General features: G+C 40.9%; 2 protein-coding genes across 10 annotated transcripts in view; both read left to right on the forward strand.

The window, feature by feature from the left end:
• The window catches only part of XRN1 (5'-3' exoribonuclease 1), a 40,970-nt gene extending 37,035 nt beyond the window's left edge, over positions 1–3,935 (forward strand). Inside the window, exons 43-44 of one of the 4 annotated variants that reach the window (XR_015700646.1) lie at positions 979–1,114; positions 3,788–3,935. The gene's annotated coding sequence lies outside the window, so the exon portion shown is untranslated. Of the gene's footprint in view, positions 1–895; positions 1,115–3,787 lie in introns of those variants that run through there. The other 3 variants (XM_087740216.1, XM_087740218.1, XM_087740219.1) reach the window with 3 other exon arrangements.
• Positions 3,936–6,291: 2,356 nt separating this feature from the next.
• Positions 6,292–17,894, forward strand: part of GK5 (glycerol kinase 5) — a 31,134-nt gene continuing 19,531 nt past the window's right edge. For 5 of the 6 annotated variants that reach the window (XM_087740223.1, XM_087740224.1, XM_087740225.1 and 2 more), the window contains exons 1-10: positions 6,292–6,471; positions 7,674–7,767; positions 10,871–10,946; positions 11,383–11,476; positions 12,444–12,575; positions 14,144–14,219; positions 14,883–14,944; positions 15,033–15,106; positions 15,442–15,502; positions 16,662–16,788. In XM_087740223.1, the coding sequence (XP_087596349.1) occupies positions 6,331–6,471; positions 7,674–7,767; positions 10,871–10,946; positions 11,383–11,476; positions 12,444–12,575; positions 14,144–14,219; positions 14,883–14,944; positions 15,033–15,106; positions 15,442–15,502; positions 16,662–16,788 (937 nt within the window). In that variant the 5' untranslated portion in view covers positions 6,292–6,330. The remainder of the gene's footprint in view (positions 6,472–7,673; positions 7,768–10,870; positions 10,947–11,382; positions 11,477–12,443; positions 12,576–14,143; positions 14,220–14,882; positions 14,945–15,032; positions 15,107–15,441; positions 15,503–16,661; positions 16,789–17,894) is intronic. The other variant, XM_087740226.1, reaches the window with a different exon arrangement.

The raw sequence follows: 17,894 nt of genomic DNA on the forward strand, positions 1-17,894 counted from the left end.
CAAACTGCACTAAAACCAGTGTCATGTGTTTGAATGTCTCCAAGAGACAAATGGCAAGTTACGTTTCATAATGAGATTTCCTCATCCCCAATAGCGGCAGGTTTTTTAAACGCAAAATTGCCAAATTAACGTTACTAGATTTTACCATTATTTTAGAGAGGGTGTATTGTGTATGTATACCATCTGCTGAGTTTTGTTCTCTTTGACCAGTTATCTCCAAGATTATGTTCAAACTCTACTTGTTGTTCCCTTTTAAAGCATAATGAACACTGTAGTTGTGCCAGGTAATTCTTAGTATCTTTGGTGGTGAGTTATGAACTTTGTTAGGATCTGTCTTTTGCCGGCTGCAGCACCAGCTTTTCATGTAGAGAGATGTTATTTTCCTTCTTGTAGATTATTGTGTGAATTAGCTTGTTTAAAACAACTAGCATAAAGAATGGAGTACGCTCTTAACATGACCAGCTGCTGCAACTTGGTGTAACAATATTCTGTACAGAACAGTCTGGTTGGTATATACATTCAAGTCATATTACTCAACATGAAGATACCACGATATAGCCTTGTATTTCTGAAGCTGTCTTCAAATTATTAGTCAATGGACCTTTAAGTACTGCAGTTATGCTGCATGGCAAGTTCTGCCTCGTTACTTTTCCCATCTCAATATATAGCACTAAAGAAAATTAAAGCAAATTAAGTAAGCGGATAACTTTAAAATATATCAGTTTGTGTGTAATAAATCTAATGGACACTCCCATTCAAAAATTAAGTAACTTTTGTTCAGTTTAATTTAGTTCATCTGAACTACTATATAGATGACCCCTGAAAGTGAGGAATCTCAAAGAAGGAATGGTTACTTACAGTAAGGGATTTTTTTATTCTTTTTTTTTTTTTTGAGATGTGATCTCCATATGTATTCCATGATCAGCCTTCTTTACTACTGAGGGACAGTTATGTTCTTCTCTTTCTGTCTCTGGAAAGGGGACACAGTGACACCAAGGGCATAAGGGCAGTCTGAATACACACTCTTGGCCAAAAGAATCCAAATTCAGGTGCATGAGGACCCATGAATATTGAGACTGTAACATACATATTTCGAAGAATTGGATATCATGAGGTAAGTAGCTGTTGTTTATTAACAAAAGAATCCGTGGTTCCAACAACAGTTCCTTATTACTGCCAATTTTTTATAGGGCGTTTACTCTTACTTTTCTGTAATTTACAAATTTCCTGTTTCATTTCTGCTTTGAAAGATAATATAAATCAAAAAGAACAGAAGGAGTTGCAGTGCCATCAAGTGCAAACAGTAAACCTGATTCCTGTTATTTGAAAGGCCAGAGAAAGCATTTTTCATTAAAACTTACTATTTTTTCTGGTAAAACTTAGTCAGTAACTGTTACTGCATCAGCATTGCCTTATGAAAGTTGATAATCACCCTTAGTCCTGTATTTTGTGTAATGGCAAGAAAGACAACGGCTGGCAATCAAGAGCCAAAATGTAATTTCTGTGCCAGAAACAATAGCAATGAAATTCAAAGTTGGCAACTTCTGGCATGTTGAGGGTACGGGGTAAAGCAAGAAGTGTGATTCCAGTTCAAGTAAGTGATGTATTTCAGTGTAACCTATGCATGTTTTAGATTTAGCACTAATTTGGGATAGAACATGACATTTACTATTAGCTCCTGATGTTTCTTCCCATACATATTTATTTGAAACAGCTGAAATGCTTTGTCAGTCCTTGAAACTTAACTCCGCAGGGTAAATGGAGAGCAGTGTAGGCTGCTGGAACCTCTGAGTTTACTGAGGCTATATTGAGATGGTTCGTTCTAGATTTTTATGTGTTTACATTTTTTCCTTTTCCTTCCCCTTGCTTTCTTCTTTAATTCCTTTTTATTTTTTTTTCAAGTGGTTAGGTCTTATTGAAACAATAATTCTTAAGTGCTTTCTCACCCCTTTAGCCTCTATATCCATTCTCTTGTTCTTAAACTTCATTGATGGCTATTTTCCTCTCTTTGTTTTTAGATTTTTTTCCTGTGAATTTCCAGACTTTGAAATTAATGTTCTTTTAAAGAGCTGTTCAGCCCTGGATTTTCTAGGTACAAATGACAATTCCTCACATGTATACACGCACACATACACACACACACACACATATATATACACACGGATACGGGACTCAATCTGTTGTTCTCTCAAAGCAATTAATAGTTCTGTCATTTTCAGTCCGCATCATAATTCCTTAAGAGACATCCAGAGGATGACGGACACTATCTCGTATATACACATTACATATCTCCAAATGTAGATATTACTTAGGATGGGTTAAAAGCATGGGCAAATAATGAAACATTAACAGAGTAAGTACACCAGTTTTCACTTGGCTTGCTTTGGTAAATAAATTCTTGGCTTAAAACTTGATTATCCTAAAGTCCACCTCATTCTCTGGCAAAGCTTACTTCTGTCACAGAGCTGGCAGAAAGGAAGGACTGCTTGTGCCTCAGGCACAATGCAAAACCTCATGTATGTGGGCACAGTTTTGAAGTGCAACTCTCTAGTCAAAATGCTGGCTTAACCAGTCTCTCATTACTTGTTCCCACTGGATCATGCCAAACTTCGTGTCAGCACATTATGAACCATATCAAGGAATTAATATGATTGAAACTCTTTCCCCCATGTTATTTTTCAGCCTGATAGTTTGCCATGGAGCCACAAGAACAGCTCTCTTGGTACAACAGTTCACAGTGTGAGGGTGGGATGATTTAACAAGAGTGGAACTGCTTAAGAAACATTCCATTGCTGCCTAAAACTCAAATCACCCACGAAGCTAAAATGTTAGACTAACTGATGTAATTGTATGTGGTTCTGTCTGTTGGCTTCAAGGAGAGCGGTAAATTCTGGCAGGAGTACAGGAGGAGCTGCTGAGAATGGTCGTATGGTAAATTATTGCAGCAAGATTTGCCACACAGTCATCACTTTCATTTTGGGCTGCCTGTTAAGTTTCCAGACAAAGCTTAATGAATGATGCATGTGGGCTGCACCAACTGATGGAGCAATAGAAATTAGTGGGCTCTTTCTTATTTAAATGCAAACTGACTAAGAACCCTGAAGTCAATGCTTTCACAATGTTAAAAGTTGTTAAAATGGTAGACCTAAGGAAGTGGGTAAAATGTTAAATGGTTTGATGAGGCAGTAGAAGGGTAGGTGCATCTTGACAAAATACAGCTCAGGAAGGGAAGTTAAAGAAAAAAATGTGCATTACAAGTTCTGGGTCTTGCTCTCCTCGATTCCAGTAGCTGAAATCCTGTTAGCACTGCCAGCAGCAAGTTTGATTCATGCTAGAAGCCTGGGGTGAGTAAAGAGGCTCCTATGTATCAGTCACACAACAGAAAAGCACCTGAGAATACCTTTATTTAAAAGAAAAAAAAAGTTACCTATTCCAAATACAGTTTAATTAATCATTTGAAAATCTTAATTAATAATCTGGTCCTAGAAAATGTCAAGATCATGTTTTCTTTCTAGCAATTAGGTCTGCTGGACCTGTAGCACTCCCATCTCTCAAGGCCTGTTTTATCTTCGATAATGGGCAAACCCCTCTTGCTTGGCATCCTCTAAAGTGTACTTGTTGCTGACTTGAACATGCTGAGCATGATGACATTGCTTATAAATATTCAATATAAATTACTCATGGTGTGGGTTTTGCCATCGCTGCCAGCAATGGATGATCTTCTTGTCCCTGATGTTCTGCTGTTTGGTTGGTTTTACTTCATAATAACTCCTTTCCTTTGCTACAGCATTGGATGGGTCCCTGGAGGGCCTCCACTCCTTCATTTGGTTTGATATTCCAGTAAAAGATAAGACCAGTCACGCTTTCCAGAGACCGAAGAAACTGAGGATTTCAGCACAGGAGATGCAGAAGTACAGGACGTAGCTGCTGCGGTAATTGGTATGTGCCCCCTGGTGTGTGAATTCTCTGCCTTCTGAACAGTGGAAGTGGCACCTGCATGCTCTCACTCCCACAGGAAGACTGGGGTGGTAGCACAGGTTACGCAGGCTTGTTAGCAGCACTGCAAGGCAATACCAGAGAGGTTTGGAGGGTGTCAGTACATCTTCACTTTAAATTGAATGTTTCTGGTCTGTGCTAAGATGAACTTGGGGCCTTTACTCATGTTGGCGATAAGGTTTTTCTGTGACGGTGACAGAGGTTTTGGGTAGACAAAGCGTCCCTGTGTGGGAGTATTATTTATCACAAAATAACAAGCTAATGGTGGATAAGTCATGTATGGACATGCTATGCATGTCTGAAAACCTGCTTCCTCCTTTATTGCATTGTTTTTATCAGATTGCAAACAGAACAATAATATAAAATTTGTATTTCATAAGCCTTTCATAAATTGAGCAATTCTGGTACATGCTATATATCTGAGATTACGTATGGACTGCAACTATGCAAGTTGGTTCACATTATCTTTTTCCAATGTATATATGGTATTCCTTTTCAAGATGCATCTAAGTTCTTATTAACCAGGGTTTAAAACTTTGCGGCAAGATATCGGTTTCTGGTCACTTCCATGCAATACAGTGAATCAGAGGGGTATGTATTTGTTACATCAAGAGCTTGTAAAAGAAAAAAGTAACCTGCACTTCCATTTTCTTTTTGAAGTTTTGCCTCATCTTGCAGTGAGATGGGCCCCACTTGTACTGATACTGTAAAAACATGAAGGATGTCTAGATGCATTTTCCCAATTTTACTTAAGGCTTCTTAGTTTTTCAAAGTTTGGAGAGGTCTTAGCCTTTTATACCAGTTACACTTGTTGAATCTTATTTAGGGAGCTTTTTTCAGGAGTTCTAAATAATTATTATTTACCGAAACTAACAGAATAATTACACTAGCTTGAAGAAAAATAGGCTTGATCAGATATGAAGTACTTGATACCTTTCTCTGACGTACATCTATTAGCTGTATGTCAAGAGATTATAACCTGTCAAGTTATAGTCAAAGAGAATATAAAAGTCCAAGAGGTGATGACTTTTCAATGAGTCGTTCCTTAGGGAGGAGAGGTGAAGCAGCCGTCCCTTGGCGCTCTCAGTTTCACGTGCCTTCAGTTCCCCGTGATCCCAGCCTTTGTGCCAGTGACCTCTGTGGCGGCCGGGCTGGGGTGGGGAGCCTCTCCTTATGTGGCTTCCACTGTCGTTAGCGCTCCTGGTTTAAAGATCCGATAACATCAGCCCGTTATCCCACATGATATCCTTCTGTTGTTCAGAGGGCAACTTTTTGTAGGAGGGGCCAAACAGAAGTGTAAGAGGAAAATATTTTCTGTGTACCTTTTGCTTTTGCTTTTCCTGCTCTAATTAAATGAGGAGTTAAAACTAATTGACTAATTCTTCTACTTAAATTGGGGTTAAAACTCAATTCTACTGATACTATTTTGGGGTTGAGCATCCTGAATTTTATTGCTTAACTGATTGGTCCTGTTGAAAAGCCACTAACCCATCTAAGGGCAATAGGGGAACATTTCTGTCACTAACTCTGCTCCAAGCGCAAGAGCATTGCTGCAGATGAAGACTCGGGATAATTACATTTGATTTGTTCACTGATGCTCGCTACCTGCAGTGACAAATCCCAGGAGCGACCACACCTGGTTGTGTACTAAGCACCCGCTCTCCCAGCGGACGTTTTTCCATGTGGCAGGGCTGTAAGGCGGGGTGGGGTTGAGGCAGCACGTTCGCTTGGGTCAGTGTTAGCGCCGTGAGGAAATACGCCAGTGGCGCTGGCTGAATTCCGGTTTTTAGAAACCCTTTAACGTTTGGTGTTTAATTAGAAGCCTTTTACGTGCACTTGGTAAATTTATATCGAAACCGCACAGACGAAACACGGGGTTTTGTTTCGGTGCGTTTGCTCTGTAGGTGGGATCCCGCTGCCGAGGGCCTGGCCGGCCTGAGGAGGCGCCGTCACTGCCGGGAAACCCGCCCACCTCATGAGGGAGCGGGGGCGCAGGTGCCGCCGGACGCGGCGGCAGGGAGCTGGGCCACCCGCCCTCCCTCCCCGCCTCCCCGCGGCGGCCCAGCGCCGGCCTCTGCCGCAGGGGCAGGCCCGGGCCACCGGGGGCCATGGCTCCCGAGCCGCCGCCAGGCCGCGGCCTGCGGAGGCCGCCCCCAGACCCGCCCCCGCCGGCGGCGGGCGCCACCTGCCAGCCCGGCGGCACCGCGACCCGCCTCCCGCCGCCGCGCTGCCCGCGCCCATAGGCCGGCCGGGCGCCCGCCCCGCGGCGGGGCGGTGGTTTTCTGGCGGGCGGCGGCCGCCCGGCCGCACTCCGCGATCCCTGCGCGGCGGGCGATGCCCTGCGGGCAGCAGGAGAGCGGCGCCGCCGCCGCCCCCCCCGCGCGGTACGTGGTGGGGGTGGACGTGGGCAGCACGGTGGTGAAGTGCCACGTCTATGACCGGGCGGCCGCGGTCAGAGGCTCCAGCTGCAGGAAGGTGAATCCGCGGCGGGGGGGCAGCGGCGGGCGCGCTGCGGGGCGGCGCCCTCGCCTCGCCGCCGGGCCGAGCGGCGGCACTCGGCGGGCGAGGGCAGCCTGAGGCGGCCTTTGCCTCGGGAGCCGTCGCCGGGGGCGGCCGCCTGCGGGCGGGGCCGAGCGTGCCCGCTCTCCCCCGAGTGCCGGGCGGTTCTGACCTGCGGGTCTCCGGGTCCCTCACCCCTGCGGGGTCCCGGGAGGCGGCGGCTTGGCCCGGGGTTGCCCGGGCGGGGCTCGGCGTGGGCAGGGTTGGCAGGCGCTCACCCGGCGTGGCTCTTCCCAGTGCGCGGCATCCCCTGAGCCGGGTGGGACGGGGACGGCTTCCCGGCGGCCCTCCGACCGGCCTGGCTGAAACAAAACCCCCGACCCGCTTGGGAGCCCCGCGGGGACCGGCGGTGCACTCGCCCCGGTACCTCCTGGCGTTTGCTCCTGCCCACCTTCCCCTGTTCGCTTCGCTTTAGTCGCTTATCAACTAATCCCTCTTAAAACAAAACACCTTTTGTTAGTGGGGCATAGCGGAGGCTTGTGGAGGTCTTGCGTGTACACACGTCCCGTTATGTAACAGCGCTGTGTTAAAAAGCGTTAACTTTGGAACACGAATTTCAGGCTGCTTTTGGTTTGTACGGCTCGTGATTTGGGGTCAAGGCAATCTCCAGAATTAATTTTTTTATTGTTAGCTCTTGCAACGAAAAGATTGCAGCGAGGGGAAGCGTGGGAAATGTGATGGGTTTTCAGAGGTGGGAGGGGATGGTCTCAGTGGAGCTGGCCCTCCCTCACTGGAAGCCCATCTCTGGCCCGCTGTGCCGTGCTGCTGGCGAGCTGCTCAGAGGGATCGACGTCCAAGTTCAGCAGCGGAGCCAAAAGGCTTTCTGAGAAACCTGGTTTACAGTTTGGAGCCCTGAAAAGGGTTTACAGGCTCCCCAGTTCTGCGGATTTGGGCTGCTTTATCCTCTCTGAACGGAGGAGGTCTTCTAGAGATCACACACCCACGTTCAACTGTGTTTTAAAAGTGACAAAATGCTGTGTTGTTTCTCCTCTTGCGGTAGATTCAGAAAATTAAGAACAAAAAAAAGCAAAATCAAATGTGTTTGCACCAGCTTTCACAAGAATGCTGGTTTCTGTGAGCTAGGGATCGTAACAATGGTGTGTGTCTTTTGTGAACAGGTGGAATCCCTTTATCCTCATCCTGGCTGGGTTGAATTAGATCCTGAAGTGCTGTGGAGTCAGTTTGTTGGTGTAATAAAAGAGGCTGTACAAGGTAACGGCTTATGAAGTTTGAGAAGTTAATGAATTATTCATCAAAATTAGTAAAGTTAGTTAATTGGATAAGATTATTTATTTTTTAAAAGTACTGAAAATTCATCACTGAGCACAGGTCTACAACATGCTTTAGGGCTTATTCAATCATTATGTGAAACAGGTCACTTCAATTGCTTTTTTTCTTTCAGTGGGGCCAGATTAGGATTGAAGTAGAACCAGAAGCAGTGCGCGTACACGATTTGCACGTCAGTGATAGTGCCTTGTTGCTCCAGCTTTTTGTATATTTATTCTCCCCCAGTGTCTGTCTGCCTTCCTCCGGATGCCTCTGTGTAGAAACAGAGAGTAGGCTTGTTTTCCCCTTCCAATTCCCCATTATTCTACTGCCGCTTTGTGCATGCAGTTTTGAGCCTATGAGAATGAAAGCAGGATGCTGCATAGTTGTGCTTGCTCGGTTACAACCCGATATTCACACTTTCCCCATTCAAACTACAAACAGTTCTTACCATCCAATTTCTGTATTATTGTTCCTTTCTATTTGTACTTTAGCATAAAATTTCCTATTACTCCACGCACTAAACCACACACAACTCCCTTTTCTGCCAAACTTCTGAAGTGGGGTTTTCCCCCCCCCCCCCCTTTTCTGGATTTTGCTCTAACCGTGCACTTGCTCTCTACAACTCCCACAGCTTTCCCATTATACTAGCTCCAGCAGTCTGCAGTCCAGCATGAATCACCTTCTGTGCCACGCTGATGCTGTGGACCTGTCAGCTGCACCCAAGCTTGCTTTCTCACAGTGCCCCAGCCTCCTTGTCATGTGTGTGTGCATGGTACTCTTCCTTACAGTGCCTAAAGTTCCTCTTGTTCAGTCACTCTTGCAGTTTGGTCTCCAAGCATTGCTCTGCCTCCAATCCTGGCTCAAGGCAGGACTGCCCAAAACTTCCTTTGGAAGGCAGCCTAGGGGACAGGGAAAGTAACTGTTACCAGGTGTAAGCTGCAGCTGATTATTTTGGGCTCTTGTTCTGTTTTCTCAGCAGCCACAACTGTTCTGTCACAAGAATAGCAATGTCACCTCAACCCCTAAAGACCTTACTAGCTTCCTTCACTCCCATTCTGTGGGGAAAATCAGGAAGCAAGATTTTTTGGCTAGTTTTAAAAGGGGAAGCTTTTCTTGCGGCCACGCTGTGCACACTGTCGGCAAGTCATTTTTCAGTGGTTGTGTAATGTAAGTGAGCATAATCCCACGCTGCTGTCAAAAGAAGCAGTCCGTCCCTCCTTTTTACATGGTTGTTTCAAGTCCAGAGCAGTTTCCTGAGTCAAATGACTGTGCGGTTGTTTATGCCAGCAGAGCTTCACGAATGTTTGTGCCAGTGCAAGAGAGGGTGTGGTACCAGGGGCAGGAATGGTTGTCTGGAAGCAGAAAGAAGGCATAGGAGCACTTTAGTTTACATGGCTTGTGGAGCTAAAGCATGTGATTCGATGTGCTGGATGAGCTGATGCAGTTCAGTACTATCTAAAGGTGGAAACTGCTTCTGGCTGCATGGTCCCACCCCTATCTCACACTCTGGTACACGTTCGACCATTCCAGGAGACAGCTTAGCTCACCAGCTTAGCTGAAAAGTACCTGTGCTTTGTCTTCTGTTTTGTTTTTCTCTTTAATGGAAGTTAGCTCTGTTCTCTTTGGGGTCTAGAGAGCATGATAGTTGTCACAGGAAAAGTGGTGGGAGCGTGCAGCCTGTGGAGATGGGGAGGAGTAAGACATGCCACTCCGATCCGCAGTGAGCTGCGGAAGTACTGGTATGGCTTTGCCTTCAGTTTAGACCCAGCTGCTACTGAAAAAGAAATACTGCCATTCTCAAGCAACCCCCTCCCAGGTCCTCCTCCTGTACGCTCCGACTACCAGCAGCACTTGTGCAGGCAGTTGGAGCCTTGTGAAAGCACTGATTTAATTTCCAGCTGATAGAGGGCCTTGATGCTGCTGCCAGCGTGAATGCAAGGACGAGCACAAGGGAAGGTGCAGAACCATATGTAGAGGTTGGCAGAGCAAGACGTGCCCTTTCTCTATGAAACCCCTTCTATAATTGTCGCTCAGAGGCTGTCGGTTGTAGAGTCTGCAGTGTATGCTTATGCAAATGAGTGACTTTGCATGTGAAAGTTAACCTAAGAACGTGTATGAGCAGGACCTACTTAACCTATGATTTGTTCAAGTAGCGGGATTGAGAGCCCTTCAGAGTAACAGTGCTTTGGACAAAATAGGTAGTCGGTTGTTTAAGTGGAATTTCTTAATGTGTATTTTTTCACATAATTTTGCTTCTGGAAGCATGCATGGAGGTACTTGGGAAGCTGACCAGAGCTGATTTGAAAATAGCTGTGGACATATTTAATTATTTACAGTTATATATATTAGAAAAAAATGTTCTGTAACAGTTATTTGAAGGTAAGGTTTAACAGCAAAATTGGGGTATACCCAAATTTACATTTTTATACTTCTGAATTTGAAGTATACTTTGTTGCATTCAGTGATAGGTGGTTTAAGCAAATTTGTTCTTAGGAATTTTGAAAGACTGCTTAAGGAATATAAATATTTAAGGTGAGACATGTCGCTATTAAAGTGATGTAAAAAAATCACAGTGTATTGACATTAATCTCTTTACTGCCTACAGAATCAATCTAGTTTTGTTCCTTTATGGAATTTCTTTCCATAAGTTTGTAAAGGTACTTACTCCTTCTGTTTGTGCTTCTGTTCACATGCATCCATGCACATTTTAATTGTTTATATAGGCATACGTAACCTGCCTGCCTGTCTCTGGGATTGTTCAAGTGAAGTATCAACAGGCCTTTCAGAAGGTGGAAGGGGTCAGTGTGCCACAACTGCTTTTGTAAAATACATAGGCTTATTCACCTGGTTTGGAATCAGTTGGTCTGACTCAGAGTTCACTGATATTTCACTGCTCTAGTCACTTAGTTGGCCGGTCTGTAGAGATTTATATTCTCTTAAATTCTTAATTTCCTAAGTATTCCATAGGTTTTATAGTTATATTGGAAAAGTTGTATTTTTGTTTGTTTCTTCAAATAAATGCTTTTTTTGTGTGGCTTTTTTTTAGCTGCAGGACTTCACATGAGGCAAATTGCTGGTCTTGGCATCTCAACGCAGAGAGGAACTTTCATTACATGGAACAAGTATGTATGTTGCGTGTTGTTTAAAATTAATTTGTATTCATTTGTATTCATAGAATCAGACTGTAGAAATGTTGAACGCAGTCAAGTCACAACCTGAAAGCAACAAATGTCAGTCAGTCATGTTCTTTTGTGTTTGCACAGCCACACCTTAACAGCAGTTCAGAACAGTTTGTAAGTGTATGTCCTTTTTGTTTTGTTCTTAGTACTTTGGAAGAGATGAATACATACGTATTTTTTAATTCTGCTGAGAAGCCTCACACTCAAAATGTCCATGTGCCTATTCCTAATTCCTCAAATCCACCAGGAGGATATGTGCTTATCTTAGGAACTGACCTAGTGTTAAGTGTCCTGACTGGAAATGGTGAATGATGTTGAATTTTTTGGGCAGTGTATGTTCTGTAGTTTTAAATGGGAATGTTTAAATACTGTTTTTCAGGAGGACAGGGAAACCTTTTCATAATTTCATAAGTTGGCGAGACTTAAGAAGTGCTGAACTTGTGAATTCGTGGAATAAGTCCCTTCTGCTGAAGGTAAAACTGTGCTGAGCTAGATTCTGCTCGGACATACCAGAACTGTTTCATTTTTATAAGGAGTAAGGGCAATATGTGAAATACTGCAAGTGTCCTGTTAACATGTTAATATGACATGCTATTGCCTAAAAACATTTAACTGAGCACAATTAGCATGGATGATAGTACCAAGAAAAAAATGCAGTACCGATAGCCTGAAGGTAATTGATTATAGGAAAAGATATCTGTAGGTCTAGCCCACGTTTTGTTACTTTTTAGTCTCTCTGTTGTATCAAAATGTTGCACAATAGCACTGCTACAGCATAATTTTTGGATGTAGGCAGTTCTCGGTTGGCAATGTTTTGAGTTTTCTGTTTGTGGATTTTTTTTTTAATGTACTCTTTGCTCAGATTATCTATAAAGGGTACGTTTTATGCTGCTTATGGCTTGTGCTTCATACCTTTAGAAGAAAAAGATTTGCTCTAAGTGGAAAAACTGAAGTTACTTTTCCTGTAAGTGGAAACTAACTAGCACACTCAAAATAAGAAGCTGAATTCTTGGTTTTGCCACTGATTTTTTTTGTGGATGAAAACTTGATTAAATTTTGGTTAATTTAGTAAAACATGATTGAGCCTGTCTACTGTAGGAGAACTTTCACTGGAATAGCAGCATGGAGCGCTATCAACCACACCATGCATTGTGCTCATATAGCTGACCTGTGTTCGTAATGCAGAGCAGTCTCTATCAGTGTGCCAGCAGAAGTCAGTAAAACAGAGTTGCTCAGTGCGGCTGCTCTTTCCTATGGTATTTGTTGTGGGAAGCCTATCTGTTGAAATCCTATGTAGGGATTGTCTAACAGAATTTTAGCATTCTGAATCTAATCTCGTGTTAGCAGCTTTCATCTGTGTTGTTATCCTTTAAAGATAATTGATCAGAAACCTTTAAAGGGAGTGATTAAAAATTAAGGAACTGTTTTCTTTTAAAACAGGTAGTCCATGTTATTTTTACAGTGCTTCATTTCTTGACTGGGAATGATCGATATTTGGCGCCAAGTTTTCTTACTTTCTCAACACAACAAACTTCTATGAAGTTGTCATGGGTTTTTAAAAACATACATGAGGTAAGCTGGAAAGGGAAAAATAATAGCTTTCTTAAGTCATAATAATGGCTAGTGGCTTAGGTTGGTTGTAACCTCTTCAGTTTTGTCTTGCTTCTTCTTTTCCTCAAAAGAAGCAGAATGAAAGACACTTATCTGCGTTAATGTTCAAAGCTTGTCTGCCTAAATATCTACTCATGTTTGTACAACTTTTTCCTCTGATTATGTAAATATGTAGTAGTAAAAAGTTTTCTTCATGCATAAGAAACATAATCAAGTCACCTTATTTCACTTCATATAATTATACAATTAGTAATTGTACTTTTTTTTTAAAGTTGTTTGCACTCTAGTTTTGCATGACAGTTGTATTTATTTTCAACTGGCACTCTTATCTTTCCACTCTGCATTATTCCAGTGTTTACGGTTTCACAAATAATATCACATTGAGTAATCAAATACTGCAATTTATTTTGCATTTTGTTGTAGTCTAAATTGGAAACTACAAGTAAAATAAGTTGTGCTGGAATAATCTAATGGACTAATGAGCACTGAGCTATTCGTTGCTATATTCTTTGCTCTAATCCTTAACGTTTTCCTTGTTTCTTCCTATTGTATTTACAACTTCAGTCATCTTATTTTCTATGTTAATTTTCAAGTTATTTTTGAAGAAAATGGTTATCATCAATTTTCTACCTTGTGTAAAGAAACGCTGAAATCCTTTTGAGTTTTGTCTGGTATTTTCTGTCACAAAACTAACTATTGAGAGGGTCAAGTATAGTTTTTTACTGGCGTGTTTTGGCTGGACCCGTTGAAAATGAAGTGTGAATTTGGAGGATTATAGAATTGAAGGTTATGTAGCTGCTTAGTTTTCAGTGCGAGATGAACGTTATCCCACATTTTCTTAGGCACTGATACTTAAAATATGTGACTTTCAAACCAAGAAGCTCAAAAATTCAAGGCTCCTAATTACAGAGATTAATGTATTTAGTCGTGTTTTGAGTGAACTAGTTTGTGTGTTCTTTTTCTGAATTCTGTTCAGAAATCAATTAGTAGAAGTTAGATGAAACCTGAATTTCCCATTTTAAAGGAGAAAAGAATCCTGAGGAAAATAACATTTTGAACTCTTTACAGACATCATAAACCAGAAAATGATGGCTCTGTATTTATTGTTCTCAAGCACATATTTTAAAATGCACTTATTTCTTTGATTTCTGCTAGTTTTTTATTTAAGTGCAGTATGCAGGACCTTGTTTTCTTTATTTGCCACTCCTTCACCACTGTTACAATTGTGACTACAAAGTTTCCTTTCTTAAGGCTCTGATGCCACTGCAGTAGAAGATTAATTGCTTTTCTTCCCTTAGCAGCAAATGTAAGAAACTGTGTTTATTGTCTTTTAGGAGCATGAACTGTAGGATAACGTGACTTATATAGCCGACTCGCCATTTTTTAGAAGAAATATTGGCAATCAGAGACTTATTTTCTGGGGACATTATCGTTAACCATGAAGAAAATGAGAAAAGGAATCGGGAAATATGTTCCTCTTTATTGTACCCTGTTGTAAATACTTTTTTTGTATGTATATTTCTTCCTAGGCTGAAGAAGCTGCCAAAAAAAATAACTGCTGCTTTGGAACAGTTGACACGTGGTTACTGTATAGATTGACTAAAGGTGAATGTTACAGTTCCTCTTAAATATTAATAAAACATACTGGAATCAATAAGTAATGATGTCCATGACTGTCATTGATATTTCCTAGAATTCAAATACTTTTTTGCCAATTTGTGCTTTTTTTATAATTGATGAATACTGTAATGTATTTACTGTTTAAAAAAAAATTTCTGAATTAATTATTCTTTGGGCCTGCCTGGAGGGGTAGTCAGAAAGGGAAATAATTATTCAGTATAATCAACCTTTTAAGCATTTAAGATTTAAAGAGGACTACCAGAACTAATTGGCCTCGATTGAAGAAAAGTACCTGTGAAAGAAAAAGAACAAAGAACTGTTACAAATGTGGAAGAATTACAAGTTTCTGTGCTCAGGGCTAATGCCCGAGCAATTGGATAGATTATGACAGACAGCGATGTTGTCAAAATTACTGACTCTCTTCTAGCCAGTTTCATGAGGGTAAAATAAGGTAATTAATATGTACACGGTATAGTGAGCAGCAGGTAAAGTTTGTGTGCTCATTGTATTGTTATAATTTTGCCTATAGACACTCAGTTTATATTTCATGGGAGCCACTGAGATGTTTAAAGAAACAGTATGCTGAAAATGTCTCTTAAATATTTGGATATCTAAAATCTTACTTTGTTCTTTTTTTTTTTATGGTAGGTTCTGTGTATGCTACAGATTACTCAAATGCCAGTGCTACAGGCATTTTTGAACCCTTTATGGTATGTGCTGTTCTGAAAAAATGTTGTTGCTATTTATTGTGCTTCCGAGATAGCTGCTGACGTTTTTACCTTTTCCATATTATTTCAGAAATGTTGGAACACCACTTTGTGTAATTTACTTTCCATTCCAATGTCTATTTATCCTTCAGTGAAAGACACAAGGTAACTATGAAGGCATATTTAAAAGAATATGATACCTGTTAAATTAATTGCCTTTAGAAAAATACTGTATAACATGCACAGGCGAAGTAATATATAGATACACAGCAAAAAAAATTATTTTTATATGCAGATGTACTTTTTTAACACTACATGCAAAGCTTTATTTTTACTATCAGTATTTCTTAAAGTGATAGTTTTAATGCTTTCTTTAAAATAAATTGGTAGCATTACCTTTCATATGTGATGCAGACCCAGGCCTTATATATATCTAGATTTCATTTTTTAAAAAAGGACAATTTGGTGTTGTGATATTTCTCCGTAACATTTGTTTTAAGCTTCAACTTTGGATCAGCTGACTCTGAAATATTTGGGGTACCTATTCCAATAATGGCACTGGTGAGTGAAAATGTTTTCTTACTTAAATCTGTGTATTTGTACCTGTATTCTTTTTACCTAGCTTTAATTTAATACTTGCTTGTTTAGTAAGTGTTCTTTCTTCCTTCTCTATGACTTGACTAAAGTAGAATTGGTTGTTGAATTTTTCTCCAAAAAACTCAGTCTACAACCTTAGGGGGAAAAGAGGAGAGAAGAGGGGGAAGGGATTTCTAGAGGTTGAGGTCCATTAAGGTTAGATGACCAAATGATTAAGTACTGAATGAAGGACTTAACAGAGCTGGGTTTTGCTCTAAGCTTTTGTAACATCTGTCTCTCAGGCTTAAAATTAGTTGTTCTATATAAAGTTGTGCAATGGGGTCCATCCTGGCTTGACTTCAGTAAGACTCTACGCAAATGTAAGAGTATGTATGTGGTACCTTTTATTTCCTTTTTTTCCACTAAAAATAAATGCAGAATAACATGTTCTTGCCTCAGTAGTTAGGATTTGGATAAGAAAAACACATTATTTTTGTAAAGTGATGACTTGTAGGAAAATCTGCTTGAATCAAGCTAAATCTGCTTGAATTGAGCATCTATCTAACATGAATTTCTTTTGCTATTTTTAAAGAATTGTAGACTCAATTTATCTGTAAATGTACTGTTTCACCAAGGCACAAACATAAGTAAATACATTTAATAACCATCATCATTGTTGAAAAATTGAGCATGGAATAATTTGCTACAGGAGGGGTAGCAGGGAAAAAGGGAGGCGAGACCTCAAAACTTCAACTTTCTATTTGGGGGAAGAGGAATTCAAGCCAGCTACTCTGTTCTGCTCCCTGGCATTGCAAATGCCCCGTTTGTCCTTGTCAAATACTAAAACATAAAATATTTCTTTTGTTTCCATAACATATTTTTCAGTGTTGCAAGCAATACTATAGATGTTCATGTTGTGTCCAAACCTGGTGTAATTTGATTCTAGTGATAAATCTGACTGCAGGAATGGCCTGGAAATACTTAAGAAATTGTATATGAATCCTCTCTTTATGCTCAGTTCTTTTCTGAATGGTTATTTGTATTCAGAACTCTGAAGTGTTTGCATTGATATTTTAAAATCCAGCAGCATTGTAGGCTGGTAGTTGGTAGCTAACTTGTCATATTGTTTTTGTTGGTATGGCAGGTAGCTGACCAGCAGTCAGCCATGTTTGGAGAATGCTGCTTTCACCCAGGAGATGTTAAATTGACGATGGGAACAGGTTGTTTTTGGAATGTGAATACTGGAGAGCATCTCTTTGCATCACGGAGAGGTAAACTAGTGAAATTTTAGTTTTGGAGTACTTCATGTTACTTGGCAGCTGTTAATGATGAGGGTACAGAAAAGGATAAAACAGGGCTATGCTTTTTGTTCTGTCTTTAGCTGTAGAAAAACAGCTTGTAAGTGTGTTCAGAACAGAAGACTATGGAAATTTTTAATTAGAAATTTAGATCTTGGTTGTCCTGAAATATGCTTCTCAAGAAGAGAATTTAAGTAACACCACTAATAATTATGTCTGCTACCTGCGTCCCTCCTTTTTTTTTTTTTTTTTTTTTTTTTTCCCTTCACCTGTTCTTCTTGATAGCAGTATTATACAGTACAGGAATGGAGAAAAAGGGGATTGGTCCTCTGGCTTCTCACATCAAAATGTTCCAGTGGATTGCTGTAAGTTCTTCCTCTTGAGACCTTATGCTTTGAAGTACCTGGAGTGAGATAATGCAGGATTAGGAATTACTAGTTTTCTTTTAAAATACTAGAAATGGGCTCCCTAATGTGTTTCTAGTGTTTAAAACTTTGTTGTTCTGAACATTTGTGGTCTGTCAAGCTTGTTAATTTGTCATAGATGGCTATTCGTCAAGAGCGCAGCAGATGATACTGAAGTAAACTTGCCTGCACAGTCTCTCTGTGTTTGTCATATTTGTAAACAGTTACTAATTTCAGGAAGCCTACAATTTAAAATGGGAGGGGTGGGGCTGGGGAGGAGGAGAGCAGTGTGCTGAGGAGACTTACCAGCTGAAGTCTGGAAGGACTTTGGCAAATACAGGAGATGTGTCAGAATGGAATAGCATGGACATTGAATTCCCTATGAATGCAAATGCTTTTTAAGCTAATTAATCATGTCATTACAATGATACTATTACTTAGGAAATCAGATGTATGTAGTCTGTGGAAATGTAATAGCAAAAACATGCTGTAGGGTTTTTCTCTTTTGTTTTCTTTTAAGAAAATGTATGGCTATTGTGATCTGATAGGAGTTGAAATCTTTAAGGCAGTTCTGTGAAACTTTTACTGCTTTAAGCTGTTATTTATGTAAAAATTATTTTCTCTATGTTCTTTGGCTGCCGTGTGGTATGGTTAGTAGGACAAGTTAGGTACCTA

This window comes from Nipponia nippon, unplaced genomic scaffold (assembly GCF_047370975.1).
Source record: "Nipponia nippon isolate SJK-2023a ecotype South Korea unplaced genomic scaffold, ASM4737097v1 scaffold_7, whole genome shotgun sequence".
In the NCBI taxonomy this organism is placed as follows: domain Eukaryota; kingdom Metazoa; phylum Chordata; class Aves; order Pelecaniformes; family Threskiornithidae; genus Nipponia; species Nipponia nippon.